General features: G+C 35.4%; 1 protein-coding gene across 2 annotated transcripts in view; it reads left to right on the forward strand.

Moving 5' to 3' along the window:
* Window positions 1-16,002, forward strand: part of porb (P450 (cytochrome) oxidoreductase b) — a 51,609-nt gene that overhangs the window by 8,756 nt on the left and 26,851 nt on the right. Inside the window, exons 1-5 of one of the 2 annotated variants that reach the window (XM_073817725.1) lie at window positions 501-881; window positions 4,383-4,431; window positions 4,676-4,804; window positions 4,881-5,030; window positions 11,204-11,328. In XM_073817725.1, the coding sequence (XP_073673826.1) occupies window positions 826-881; window positions 4,383-4,431; window positions 4,676-4,804; window positions 4,881-5,030; window positions 11,204-11,328 (509 nt within the window). In that variant the 5' untranslated portion in view covers window positions 501-825. Of the gene's footprint in view, window positions 1-500; window positions 882-4,382; window positions 4,432-4,675; window positions 4,805-4,880; window positions 5,031-11,203; window positions 11,329-16,002 lie in introns of those variants that run through there. The other variant, XM_073817726.1, reaches the window with a different exon arrangement.

A 16,002-nucleotide genomic window follows, 5' to 3' on the forward strand; every position in this document is an offset into this window, starting at 1 on the left:
GTGAAATAGCTTGTTACAGTCACTCAGTTGTGCAGCTCTTAGAAATCGCAAAGCCCCGCTCTCTCTGTTTTGTTACTTATGAAAGTATATATATATATCTTTTCAAATCCTCATGTCAATGGAGTTTGCATTTGGCAAGGCCAGCCAAGTCTTTCTCTGAGCTGTGCCAAAGGTGGAAAGTTGAGGCACAACACAAGCCCTCCATTATGCTCGGCCTATTTTGCTCTCTCCCTCCCCATTTATGTGGAAACCATTTCCAATTTGTCTCGCTGCTCTCGTTGGCCGGTCTGTCACAGGAGGATCCTTTTATGATAGATGTGGTTGCCGTGGTGACCCCGCTCTCCGGAGGGAGGGGCCGAGCCGCAGTCGTCCGCCGTCTTCAAAACCAGCGTCGCTGTCATTTAAGAAACTGTTGCTACGGCAAGTTTTCTGTTTGTTTACGTGAGTTTTTGGCCTGTTTTATGCGTGGGAGTCCTGCTTTGTGGCGTCCAGATGTTGCCGGTGCACGTGTTTGAGAGCGTAGGGGATTCAGCCTGTGTTGACATGATGCTTCAGCGTGTCAATAGTCGTCTGCAGAGCTTTCCTGATGGAGGAGGGACACTGTAACAGCCTCTGCTTTCCTCTGGAATCGGCTTCCTCGCATGCAATCACGTTCAAGCTCTCCTTCAGGTCCTCTTTAGGGTTTTTTGGACTCTATGTGTCAGTTCTCTCATCTTGGGGCACTTGGACTTGGTCAGCATGTACCACAGATGGTTTTTACGGTATGCGCTATAGTTAACGGTTGACCGATCTGTCTTGGCATCTCCGTTCTTGGACGTGTTTTTTATGATCATGGGCTGTGTTTTCTCCTTACCGGAGGACCGGCTGGTCGCCATAGATAGGTGAGTGTTTGATAAACCGGTCCTTCTGGCATTGATTTTCAGTCCTAGTTCTGGGTGAGACACATTTTGTATGTCATATGATCTTTTAGATGATTCATAGCATCCTTCATGAACTGCGTGAGTCAGATGAGACAGATGTACAGAATGTGCTGTGCTCCCGCAGGATTGAGAAACCAGGGAAAAAAAGCTGCAAAAAATGCTTCCTTATTTAAATTTTTTGTCATTTCCAGACAAAATATCTAAAGATTCTTAAATCAAGAAGGATTTTCTAGACGAGTAAAAATGGTCTTGTTTTCAGAAAAAAACAAGTCAACATTAGGTTGTAAATAATCTGCCAGTGGGGTAAGAAAAATAATCTAGTTTTCTGATCGAAATACGTTTTTTTTTTTTTTTCTTACCCAATTGGCAGATTATTTAGCTTGTTCTAAGCAAAAACTCACTTAATTTGGACTTATTTTTTCTGAAAAAAAGAATATTTTTTACTTGTCTGGAAAATCCTTCTCCCTTTTGTAGTGTATAAGAATATTTACACATTTGCACTGGAAAAATACAGAAATACACCGCAAAAAATGCTTTTCTTACTATGATTTTTTTGTCTTGTTTACAGACAAGATATCTAAAAATTCTTAAATTGACGATTTTTTAGACAAGTAAAAATGTTCTTGTCTTCAGAAAAAGACAAGTCAACATTATTTGAGTTTTTGCTTGAAACAAGCTAAATAATTAGCTAATGGGGTAAGAAAAAATAATCAAGTTTTCTGATTGAAAGAAGTTTTTTTTTTTCTTACCCCACTGGCAAATAATTTTGCTTATTTTAAGCAAAAACTCGACTAATTTTGACCTACTTATAATATTTTTTACTTATCTAGACAATCCTTCTTGGTTTAAGAATTTTTAGATATTTTGGCTGGAAGCGAGACAAAAAATCGAAGTAAGAAAAGCATTTATTACAGTGTATAAGAATTTACACATTTGCACTGGAAAAAAAAGCCTTACTTAGATTTTTTTATCTTGTTTACAGACAAAATATCAAAAAATTCTTCTAGACAAGTAAAAAATCTAGTTTTCTCATTGAAAGAAGGTTTTTTTGCTTATTGGCAAATTATTTAACTTGTTCTAAGGAAAAACTCACTAAATTTTGACTTATTTTTTCTGAAAACAAGACAATATTTTTTACTTGTCTAGAAAATTCCTTTTGATTTAAGAATTTTGTGATATTTTGGCAGGAAACAAAGACAAATCTAAGAAAACCTTTTTTTTTTTTAGCAGTGTATAAGAATATTTAAACATTTGCACTGGAAAAGGAGAGAAATACACTGCAAAAATGCTTTTCTAGCTTCAGCTTCATAGATATAAATGTAGCCCAGTGTTAATTAAAGCGTAATAAACCATTTTCGTGTGAAATGGACAATAGTGTCTTTAAAACACTGGTGTTTTGCATTAAAAACTGTGTTTAGCAGCAGTTTTGCACTCGTTAAATCACACTATTCACATCCTTGTGCAACAGTTGGCTGTGAGCCCAGAGTTTAAAAGTCTCTCACGCATTTTCTATTCACTGAACTCTCTTGAACTATTGAACAATTGTATGTTTTTACTGTGTGTGTGTGCGCGTCTGTGTGAGAGAGAGTTGATGTAAAGATGGAGGCTATTTGTCTGTGAATTTAACCTCTTAAGCTCTTTGGCATACCTGAATTTAAAACAGTGCCCTACTGAAATACATTGGAGTAACTTGATAAAAATTATCTAATTTCACGGAAAATACCCTCAATTTTAAAACATTATTATTATTTTTTTCATAATTTTATGATAAATGCAATTAAAAATCCAATTCCATTTTTTACTACGTTTTTATTTGAAGGTCTGTTTTCAATTCAATCCATTATTGTCAAAATGGCTGTCAACAAAAGTGAGTATGCCCTAAGTGATAACAGCAATATGTTGTTTAACCATCCAAAGCCACATCCTATTCATCATGTTTATGTTTTTGTCTGCTTGACAGGATCAAAGAAAGTTGTGTATCTTGTATTAGAGCAGTTCAAATTTGCTGCTTTAAGTACAATTCTCTCAAACTGACCACTGACTCACTTTTGTTGCCAGCTATTTTGACAATAATGGCTGTATGTTGATTTAGTTTCAGAAGACAGTCAATCTTTTCTGCTATACAAGCTGCACATTGACTACTCTAAAATATATCCAAGTTTCATTTCTATAGTATGGTCCATTGAGAATATAAAAGGTTAAAAAAAGGTTGCTGAAATGAAACCGTACATGGAGAAAAATCTTGGAATTTTTAATTTCTTTGTGACTGAAGAACGAAAAACATGAATATCTTGGAAGACGTGGGGATGAGTAAATCATTAGGAAATTTTCATTCTGGAACTGAACGTCTCCTTGATTTAAACTCAGTTTTAAATGACAATAAATTCTACATGAATGTGGTTTTGGGCTCGCTGTCAGTTAGTGCTGGCGATAACATGAAGCCTTAAATGATCTGCATCAATTCTGATTAATTGAGAAGAGCTACAGAGTGCTTGGAACTTACATTTATTGTTCCAATATCAGGGCTCGAAATTGCGAGCATTTTGGTCGCATATGCTCCCAAAAATTGATCTGCGCGACCTCAGATTATATTTGGAAGCATTTGTGCGAGTGCAAGAAATTGTTGTGGTGCGACTTGGTTTCAAAACTTTCGCTAGCCTAACTACTGCACAGACTGCACAAACTTCATCTTTACATTATTACCTTAAATGCAGATTTGAGATATTAGCCGTCAATCACTCCCTGTTACTGACACTGCGCCCTGCTGAACTAGGAACCGGCCGAAATTGAAAACGAAACCAAAAGTAAAATGTGCACGTGCATTCAAAATCAATTTTAATATCCCACGTTTAGATAGTGACTTCCCAATCTGAGCAAATTAGGCTACATAAAATATCTAGGCTGTTATTAGTATGTGAGCTTATAATAAGTTGTGTAGTTGTCTATAACTCTGTATCATGCTTGAAAATGTGTCTCTATTTGCATTTTGAATATTAAAAGAGTAGCCTACTTCAATTATGGCTGCATTTGTCAAAACTGTCGTTTATTTTTTTGTCATTCATACTGTAGATTGTTTAAAAATGCAGTGGTTGCCTCTAAATTAAATGGCTTTACCTAAAATAGAGAAAATAAACATCTTGTTCATGTACTCATGTTTTCATTCATTCCTGTCCCTTGCTTAAGGTGTAAAATAAATATATATAAAAAAGGCTTTCAGAATCAGCCCATTTGCTTGTAAAACATCGGCAATCAGACCCGGCTATGAAGAATCAAGATTGGTGCATTACTAAAAAGAAATTGGGTACTCCTAAATTTTTTTTTTTGGTGCTCCTAACTTTTTGAAGTTGGGAGCACCAGTGCTACATAATATAAAAGTTAATTTCGAGCCCTGAATATGTATTGTTTAAATTATCATTTATAATGTATCTTGATGAATGACCTGCGTTCATTTGTGTTTTGTAGGGCTCCAACGACCAGGGAAACCAGTTTTATTGACAAAATGAAGAAAACGGTAAGAGATTTTTTTTACCTTTCTCTTCTTTAGTAGAGATTGATATGTTCAAATGATCAGCTGGAACTGGTCATTGAATATGTTTTTAGGCAGCTGAACTGGCTGGAAAAACATTAACTGAAACAGACCATCTGATTGTTTATTTTGTCAAAGTAAGCCCAAATAGGGTTGTTTTACTCTTGAGGGAAGGGCTGGTTGAGTCATTCGAAGACATTCAGTAATGACTAATGACGTTTCTCTCTAGGGCAAGAACATTGTGGTGTTTTACGGGTCACAGACGGGCACAGCTGAAGAGTTTGCCAATAGACTTGCTAAAGATGCTCATCGCTACGGAATGAAGGGAATGGCAGCAGACCCAGAGGAATATGACTTGGTAATGCATATGAGGAAATGAAAATTGGCTCGTTATTCCTCTCCGGTTGTGTTCGTTTACACACTTTCAATTGCAGAGTGAGCTCTCTCGTCTGCCGGAGATCGAGAACTCCATCGCCATCTTCTGCATGGCCACGTATGGAGAGGGCGACCCCACTGACAACGCTCAGGACTTCTACGACTGGCTACAGGAGGGCGATGCCGACTTCACTGGGGTTAAATATACAGTGAGTTCCTCAGAACAGCCATCTGTTCAGTTTCAGTGAAAATCTCTTGAAAATGTATTCACTCTCAGGCCATCCAAGATGTAGATGAGTTTGTTTCTGCATCAGATTTGGAGAAAGCTCTCATTCCATCAGTGTCTCACCAATGGATCCTCTACAGTGAATGGGTGCCGTCAGAGTGAGAGTCCAAACAGCTGATAAAAACATCACAATATTCCACACCACTCCAGTCCATCAGTTAACATCTGGAGAAGACCAAAGATGTCCATAATTAGGGTGGCTTGAGAAAGCCAATCTACTGAACGCTACTCCTCCTAGAGCTTTCAAGCTAGACACACCAAACTCAGTCCAGATCTTCAGACTGATCTGATTTATAGTTTTCATAAAATTGAAGATTAAAAGTCATATAAATCCCATAGACTTACATTGAGGGAATGTTCAAATGATCAACAATATTCAAACTCCAACTGTCAAAATTCAAATTTAAACTGTCAGAATCCCTTGAGACTCAATCAAGCTTCCCTTCTATCAACTATTTCTAATCTATTTAACTATCTAGCCTAGCCTAGCAACTACAATCATGCTAGTAGCTTGTTGCTAGCATGCTAGAAACATTGTATTAACTTGTCAATTGTGTAATCATGCTAGCAGCTTGCTAATCATGCTAGAAACATGCTAGCAACTTGTCAATTGTGTAATCACGCTAGCAACTTGCTAATCATGCTAGAAACATGTTAGAAATGTGCTAATAACTTGTCAGCCTAGAAACATGTTAGCAACTTGCTAATCATGTTGGAAACATGCTGGAAACATGTTAGCAACTTGTTAGAAACGTGCTAACAACTTGTTAGTCAGTTACTAACTTCCTAATCATGTTAGAAACATGCTAATGACATGCTAGTAACTTGCTAATCATGTTAGAAAAATGCAAATAACATGCTAATAACTTGCTAATCATGCTAGAAACATGTTAGAAACATGTTAGCAACTTGTTAGTCAGCCTAGAAACATGCTATTAATTTGCTAATCATGTTAGAAAAATGCTAATAACATGCTAATAACTTGCTAATCATGCTAGAAACATGTTAGCAACTTGCTAATGACATGCTAATAATGCAAGTAACATGTTAATCATGCTAGCAACATATTAACAACTTGTTAATCATGTTAAAAACATGCAACTTGTTAGTCAGCCTAGAAACATGCTATTAACTTGCTAATCATGTTAGAAACATGCTGGAAACATGCTAGCAACTTGCTAATCATGTTGGAAACAATAGCAACTTACTAATGATGGAAACATGTTAGAAACGTGCTAGCAACTTGCTAATAATGCTAGAAACATACTAGCAACTTGTTAATTATGTTAGAAATATTCTAATGACACGTTAGTAACTTATTAATAATGTTAGAAACATGCTAACGACATGCTAATCATGCTAGAAACATGTCAGAAACTTGCCAGTGACATGCTAATAATGAAAGTAACATGTTAATTATGCTAGAAACATTCTAACAACTTATTTATCATGCAAGAAACAGACTAGTTACTTGTTAATCATGCTAGAAACATGCTAGCAACTTGTCAATTGTGTAATCACGCTAGCAACTTGCTAATCATGCTAGAAACGTGTTAGAAACGTGCTAACAACTTGTCAGCCTAGAAACATGTTAGCAACTTCCTAATCATGTTAGAAACATGCTAATGACATGCTAGTAACTTCCTAATCATGTTAGAAAAATGCAAATAACATGTTAATAACTTGCTAATCATGCTAGAAACATGTTAGAAACATGTTAGCAACTTGTTAGTCAGCCTAGAAACATGCTATTAATTTGCTAATCATGTTAGAAAAATGCTAATAACATGCTAATAACTTGTTAATCATGCTAGAAACATGTTAGCAACTTGCTAATGACATGCTAATAATGCAAGTAACATGTTAATCATGCTAGCAACATGCTAACAACTTGTTAATCATGTTAAAAACATGTTAGAAACATGTTAGCAACTTGTTAGTCAGCCTAGAAACATGCTATTAACTTGCTAATCATGTTAGAAACATGCTGGAAACATGCTAGCAACTTGCTAATCATGTTGGAAACAATAGCAACTTACTAATGATGGAAACATGTTAGAAATGTGCTAGCAACTTGCTAATAATGCTAGAAACATACTAGCAACTTGTTAATTATGTTAGAAATATTCTAATGACACGTTAGTAACTTATTAATAATGTTAGAAACATGCTAACGACATGCTAATAATGCTAGAAACATGTCAGAAACTTGCCAGTGACATGCTAATAATGAAAGTAACATGTTAATTATGCTAGAAACATTCTAACAACTTATTTATCATGCAAGAAACAGACTAGTTACTTGTTAATCATGCTAGAAACGTGTTAGCAACTTGCTAATCATGCTAGAAACATGCTGGAAGCATGCTAGCAATTTACTAATCATGATAGAAACTTGCTAATGACATGCTAGTAACTTGTTAATCATGCTAGAAAAGTGTTAGCAAACTTGCTAATCATGCTAGAAACATGCTGGAAGCATGTTAGCAATTTACTAATCATGATAGAAACTTGCTAATGACATGCTAGTAACTTGTTAATCATGCTAGAAAAGTGTTAGCAACTTGCTAATCATGTTAGAAACATGCTGGAAGCAATTTACTAATCATGATAGAAACTTGCTAATGACATGCTAGTAACTTGTTAATCGTGCTAGAAAAGTGTTAGCAACTTGCTAATCATGCTAAACATGCTGGAAGCATGCTAGCAATTGCTAATCATGATAGAAACTTGCTAATGACATGCTAGTAACTTGTTAATCATGCTAGAAAAGTGTTAGCAACTTGCTAATCATGTTAGAAACATGCTGGAAGCAATTTACTAATCATGATAGAAACTTGCTAATGACATGCTAGTAACTTGTTAATCATGCTAGAAAAGTGTTAGCAACTTGCTAATCATGTTAGAAACATGCTGGAAGCAATTTACTAATCATGATAGAAACTTGCTAATGACATGCTAGTAACTTGTTAATCATGCTAGAAAAGTGTTAGCAACTTGCTAATCATGCTAAACATGCTGGAAGCATGCTAGCAATTACTAATCATGATAGAAACTTGCTAATGACATGCTAGTAACTTGTTAATCATGCTAGAAACGTGTTAGCAACTTGCTAATGACATGCTAATATTGCAAGTAACATTTTAACTATGCTAGAAACATTTTAGCAACATGCTAACAATTTGCTAATCTTGCTAGAATCATGCTAACTACATTCTAATCATGCTAGCATCATTCTAATCATCTAATCGCTCTATTTCTCAAGCCAACCTAAAGTTTGTCTTGCATAAAGTGTTGTTATGGATTATAGACAAGGTATACTAGCCACAGATTTGTTTCAGCTGCTGTCTTCTCCAGATGTTAACTGATGGACTGGAGTGGTGTGGATTATTGTGATGTTTTTATCAGCTGTTTGGACTCTCATTCTGACGGCACCCATTCACTGTAGAGGATCTATTGATGAGACACTGATGTAATGCTACGTTTCTCCAAATCTGATGAAGAAACAAACTCATCTACATCTTGGACGGCCTGAGTCTGAGTAAATGTTCATTTTTGCGTGAACTGTTCCTTTAAGTGTTTGCTCAGAGCCTTTTAATTTAAGCAGTGGTCAAAGCACTTATGAGCTTTACCAGAAAACACCAGAAACAATATGTTTCTAATACATGAGGTACTTTCCAACACAGGCTTGTTTGAGCAAACAAGACCCATGACACAGAGCAGCAGAGCAGAAGTGAATCTGGGGAATGCTGTGTCATACTTCCACAAGCCAAAGTCTCAGACAACCTTCTCAAAGCATTACTACACTGACATTGTGCAAAGTTCAGTGATTCATCAATAATCAGTGGTTTAGAGAACACTGAGCTCACAGGTTTAGCAGAAGTGCAAACTACAGATATGACCGAGTGAGTTCTGCTCTAGTGGATTTAAAGGAACAGCGCACCTAAAAATAACATTCTTTCATTATTTACTTACCTTTAGATCATTACACATGCTGTTATGTTTATGTTGAATACAAAAGCTTTTCATGTATCAACAGATTTTGCTGTTGTATATATATATACGTATATAGTGCCTTGCGAAATTATTCATACCCCTTCATTTTTTCACATTTTGTTATTGCTGCCTTATGTTAAAGGATAACTATTGCCAAAATGCAACCTGGGCTGTTTTTTTTTTTTTTTACTGTAAACGAGACAAACTTAAATCTAAAAGCATAATTATGACAAACGAGCCGTTTTTGAGATTGACCTTGATTTCGTTTTGTGGTCAATGGCCGGTGAATGGGAGAACTAGGGGCATAACTTTGAGCGCATCAAAATCTATATTTTTACAACACTAAGAAGACTCGACACACCATGAAACTTTGCTCAAAGTATGGCCTGGGTCTCTACACATGAACTCCAGCATTGAGAACATTGTTTGTGTACACAGAGTTTACTAAAAAGAAAGGTTTTGAACAACTCACTTTCACTGTTTGAGTTTCCGCTCGCAGCCGTCTTGCCAGTCAAGAAGTGTCGATCTCCGAATGCGAATGAATGGACTCCGTAGGACGAAATATTAGGCTTATATGAGGCTCTTTTTACAACTAGAAGGTTAATATTGTTTTTCACTTGCGACAAAATAATGAATTAGCCGTGCATTTAAATGGAAATATGCTTTAGGAGCTATCCATCCTCGCATTCGGAGATGGACACTTCTTGACTGGCAAGACGGCCGCGAGCGGAAACCCAAACAGTGAAAGTGAGTTGTTCAAAACCTTTCTTTTTAGTAAACTCTGTGTACACAAACAATGTTCTCAATGCTGGAGTTCATGTGTAGAGACCCAGGCGATACTTCCAGCAAAGTTTCATGGTGTGTCGAGTCTTCTTAGTGTTGTAAAAATATCGATTTTGATGCGCTCAAAGTTATGCCCCTAGTACTCCCATTCACCAGCCATTGACCACAAAACGAAATCACGGTCAATCTCAAAAACGGCTCGTTTGTCGTAATTTTGCTTTTAGATATAAGTTTGTCTCGTTTACAGTAAAAAAAAAAAAAAACAGCCCAGGTTGCATTTTGGCAATAGTTATCCTTTAAACTACTTTACTTTTTTCCCCACATCAATCTACGCTCCCTACTCCATAATGGCAAAGCAAAAAATAGGTTTTTAACATTTGTGCAAATTTATTAAAAATAAACACTCGAAATTTATCTCAGGAGCATTCATATTGCTTCTAGATGTTCCTACACTGTGAGTGGAGTTAAACTGTGGCAAATTCATTTGAATGAGTCTGATTTAGAAAGGCACACACCTCTCAGAAAAGGTCTAACAACTGAAAATGCATATCAGAGCAAAAAACAAGTCCTGAGGTCAAGATAACTGCTCAGTGACAGACTTGTGTTAAGGCAATGATCTAGGGAAGAGTTCAGAACAAAATCTGCTGCATTGAAGGTTGACAGAAGCATTATCCATAATGGAAGACGATTGGAACAACTAGGACTCTAGAAAATGTCTGACAGAGCTTGAGAGGAGAAAAGGGGAGGCAAAGAATGCCAGATAATTGCCAAATGCAGATGTGCAAAGCTTGTCACATCAGACCCAAAAAGACTTGAGGCTGTAAAGGTGCTTCAACTATGAACTGAGTTAAGGGTATGAATACTTATGCAATCTACTTATTTCAGTTTTTTATTTTAATACATTTGTAATATTTGCACATCTGGTTTTGCTCTGTCATTATTATGGTGTATGGAGTGTAAATTGATGTGGGAAAAAACTAATTTAAAGCAGTTTAACATAATGCTGCAACACAACAAAATGTGAAAAAAATAATTAATTTTTACAATTTTATTTTTATAATTTACATTTTTATATGTCATTTTTTAGTTTATATATTTACGTATTTATTTATTTAACATCAAATTAAACTAAATGAAAATGAGAATGTTTCATTGGCCAAAAACTGAGAACTGAAGGATGTTTTTATTGTGATTTATTATATTATTTTGTTTTGTTTCAGTTAACAAATATATTATATGTGATTGAAGTGAAAAAAAAAACATCTTGGAGCAAATTTGCACTTGTTTGTTTATATAACTTCTAAAACTTATTTGAAGGTGTTTGCACTGGGCAATAAGACATATGAGCACTATAACGCCATGGGGAAGTATGTGGACAAGAGAATGGCTGAGCTGGGAGCACAGAGGATCTTTGACCTGGGAATGGGAGACGATGACGGAAAGTGAGTGATGCTTTTAAACACTTCTGTCCCTTTAACACCATCAGTGTCAGAAATACAACAGTGGCTAGTGTAGTAGTCCTATACTTAATATACTGTTACTTATATTCCAAGGCAAAGTGTCTGCATTTTATGCCAAACTTCCTAGTTATTCAAAATATCATTCTTTTGAGCTGATTCTTTAATTTAAGCATTTTTCTAATTAATCTGAATGATTTGTTGGGTAATCAGACAGATGGTGTATCCTCAGACGTTGTTATATATGGGGGAAAATGAAAATACAATGTAATCATCCAGTACATAACAATTCATGTACAGCAAAACATTGCATTTTTATTTTTATCAAATAAGATGCTGCACTATGGAAGCCCGTTTCCACCACCACCAAAAAAAAAAAAAATAATTTTCACAAAATATTTCACAATTCTGACAATTTTGTTTCTCAGAATTGAGATATGAACTAGCAATTGGTGCTTTTTGTCTCAGAATTGAGTTTATATCTTGCAATTGTAACATTATAACACACAATTGCAAGTTCATTCAGAGTTGTAAGATATAAACTCGCAATCTGAATTGTAAGAAAAAAGTCAGAATTGCACGTTTTTATCTCACAATTCTGAGAAAAATTGTTTTTCTCACAATTTGGACTATTTTTTGCAACTGCGACTTTATATCTTACAATTCTGAGAAAAAAGTTATAATTGTGAGTTTTTGTCTCAATTCTGACTATTTCTCGCACCTGCAAGTTTATATCTCACAATTCTGAGGAAAAAAAGTTATAACTGTAAGAAAGTCATAATTGCAAGTTTTTATCTAAATTCTGACTTTATTTCTCGCAAATTGAGTTTATATCTCACAATTGGCAAGATATAAACTCACAATTGTGACTTTTTGTCTCAGAATTGAGTTTATATCTCACAATTGTGTCATTATAACACACAATTGTAAGTTGAGTCGGAGTTGTGAGATATAAACTCGCAATTCTGAGAGCATATCATGTCTTTTTTCCCCTCAGAACTGGACTTTACAACTTTATTTCTCACAATTCTGAGAAAAAAGTCATAATTGCAAAAAAAAGTTATACTTGCGAGAAAAGTCATAATTGCCAGTTTTGATCTCAATTCTGACTTTCTCACAATTGTGAGAAGAAAAGTCAGAATTATGAGAAAAAGATATAATTGCGAGAAAAATTCATAATTGCAATTGTGAGAAATAAAGTCAGTATTGAGAAAAAAACTGGCAATTATGACTTTTCTCACAAGTGTAACTTTTTTTTGCAATTATGACTTTTTCCTCAGAATTGTGAGATATAAACTTTGTATAAAAATTGTGACTTTATCTCACAATTGTGGAAAAAAAAAATAATTGTGAGAATTGCATGACATTTATAATTGCAAGTTTTTATCTCAATTGTGACTTTATTTCTCGCAATTGCGAGTTTATATCTTACAATTCTGAGAAAAAAGTCAAAATTGTAAGATAGAAAGTCGCAATAACCCTCTTTATATTTTTTATTCAGTGGAGGAAATGGTATTCCATATTGCACAGCATGACTGTATAAAACTTGGATAAAAATATCTTGGTTTTATGATATTCCTTAGAAATAATAATAATATTACATCCAGGAGTACATTTTAGTATACAATAGTAATATATTTCTGTCATAATTTCTATGTTACACTAAACTTTGACAGGTTTAGAGGTCGACCGATGTGTCGGTTTTGCCGATTAATCGGCACCGATAGTTGATTGGCAGAACTATCGGTTATCGGCAAAAATCCTTGCCGATAGTTTTCCCAGCTTGCGTTGTTTGCTGAAGCAGCTCAGGCTCCGCTCTGCTGTCATAGAGTATGAGAGGTTAAGTCCGACACCAATGCTTAATGTCAGGATTGTTACCATATATTTGCATTGGTTTATATCCAGCTGGTCATATTGTTAGCCAGCACAGTTGCAGATTTAAAGACGTGACGTGAGAAAGCAAACTGTGTTCATTTAGCCGACAGAAATCCTGCTGCGCCACAGTGCGCCATTCATAGTTTTACATTACATCATATCTGTCCCAAATCTTTGTTAATGTTTATAAAGACTCTACCCTGGGCTGGAAGATTGAATATTGTGCATTTAAGCGAAACGTTTGTATTCTGTAGCTCTAATAAAGTCTGTATGCTTCATATAGAGCTATAATTTATGCTTCAGCCTTTTCGTAAGGCCGCTGCAGCATGGTAGTTACGCACTTTATTTCGCAATGCCAGTTTTCCTTGTTCTTATTTGATTTTAATAACTGATCAACAAAAATATGTATTCAAAATTAAGATAAAAATTATACGAAACGAAATTCGTTTAAAAAGGGATTTTCCACAAATAAAAACGTACGAAGTGGTCAAAAAATTGTTTCTGACCCTCTCCAGTTCTCCCGGCGTAGGGGAGAGCGGGGCACAACCTAACACTTTTTGAATTTCACGGTTTATGTAAATCCACTTGGGGTTCAGAGCACAATATTTATCCATATTATTTTCACACTTGTCTAGTACAAATATATTTGTTTCATATTTACAGTGTATACATTTTTCGTTATTTACCTCAAAAGAAAGGAAGTGAAACGTGACAACATGCCCCGTAGGTGGGGTACATTGTAACATCTGAGGGGCACATTGTAAAACAACCATATGACAGCTTAAAATGTTATCTGATCGAATGAAAAAACTATACACAACAAACTAAAGTATTTTGTCAGTAAAATACATGTTAACTTTTTCAAATGAAGTAATGACGTTTTTTAGAAAAATAAAAATCATCTAATTTTGGAGTTTGACAATGAACACATCGCAACAATGCTTTGAACGGCCCTGATCGCAACACACAGCTGTACAGTAGTTCAAAACAATGTGGACAGAGTTTAAAACCACTGGAGTTTAAAACAGGTTAGTGTCTTCTGCTGGTTTGCGAAGCATTAATAAACTATCTAAACTGATAAATAACAAATTGGAGATTAAAATAATAGCAGATTTGTCTCATTTTAAATGAATACTTAAAACTGAAATGAAAAGTTTACTTCAGCCAGAAATGTACTTTTGCTATGGTAAAATAAATATTCAGCGATATCTTCAAAAGGCTTTTGAATTTTGGCGCTCTTTTTTTTTTTCAAGATTCAAGATTTTTTATTTGCCATTTACACATAAAACCAACAGTCCCATGTACATTGGAATTCTAGTGCAGAGCTCTCTGAGTCATGTTTAAAGAAGTTAAGAGATGAATAAGAAACACACAACAAGGAAAAAAAAAAGTTGTAATGTTTCTATGGCAACTAGTAAATACCGTAAATTTAGTTATGCTAGCATGTGTGGAAATATTTAATCCATGTGTGTTACAATTAACCCCGCGTTAGTTTGTGCCCCGCTCAGCCATATTGCCGTCGAATTCATACCACGTCCTTTATGACATTTACAAATTACACAAACTTCTTTGGTAGTAAACTGATTGAACTGAAACAAAACACAAACAAATAATATTTTTTATAATTCTTAAATGGCTACAACAATATACATTGCTCTTTCTCTTTTCGTTTGATCTGTTCTTTAAACTAATGTTTACCGCTTTTTTTGATCATTCTTTAAGTAAACATTTGGTGATTAAATAAACTGTTTTAGACTTCCCCTTGAACTACACGCGACGTGTCCTGTGTACCTGCAAGTTGTCCACGCAACGCAGCTTGTGTTTTCCCCTGCATATGGCACGTGTGCGAGCCAGAAACGCGGCGGGCTTCATTGCACAGAATTTGCACTATGAGACACTTGCGCATTGCTTGACAGTGTGTGCTTCCACCCGCAGTGTTTTACTTTAGATATGCCTTCATTTCTGCCGTTTGTAATGCAGTACTATTAGATGCACGAAACTCGCGCACTGACAGACTTTCACTTGTTCTTTGTGTTTGTTCGTCATAAAAAGCTCGATTGCGGATGCGGTTAAATGCACTTGCATTTTCGAATACTTTTATACGAAACTGATGTACAGTACAGTCAGTTATGTTTTCAGAGCAGGGCAAAACATCTGATATATCGAAATAGATTTGTGCATTCATTGAAGCCTGTTAAAGCATCCACTGTCTGTGTCACTGTCTACTGTTTTAAAAAAATAGCCTGCTTATATATAGACGGTTTCAACGGCAACAACATAAACAAACGTTACTGCGCATGAGCGCTTTTGTGGCCCAAACTTAACTTCCGGTATACATCCAAATAGAATCAATAACAACAGCTAAGTCCTTCTAGAGTAGATTATTTTTTTAATAACAAGCGAAATATGTTGGCTGCGTAAATTAGACTGATTTATTAAAAATGCAAACTCATTACTTCCCAGTAGGAGGTGCTTTAAGCACGAGAAACGAGGTTTCCCCGGTAATGGCTATAGACAAAGCAGCTCTTAATTTAAAAACGCTGCCTTATGCAGGATGAAATGAAAATGACATTTTCTAAAGACAGTCTTTCTTCAGAAATACAGTGATATAAAAACACCCACGCCTGGGTTTGATTTTTAAACGTGTATTACGTTTATTCAACGAAGTCTATTAACAGATTAATGAATTAGTCTATTATTTCCAATTGGAAAATCAGTCGGTTTTTATATCGTGGCAGGTCGCCACAAATAAATAAATGTTTGGGAAACACATACCACAGCACA

Source organism: Garra rufa, chromosome 14 (genome assembly GCF_049309525.1).
Source record: "Garra rufa chromosome 14, GarRuf1.0, whole genome shotgun sequence".
In the NCBI taxonomy this organism is placed as follows: domain Eukaryota; kingdom Metazoa; phylum Chordata; class Actinopteri; order Cypriniformes; family Cyprinidae; genus Garra; species Garra rufa.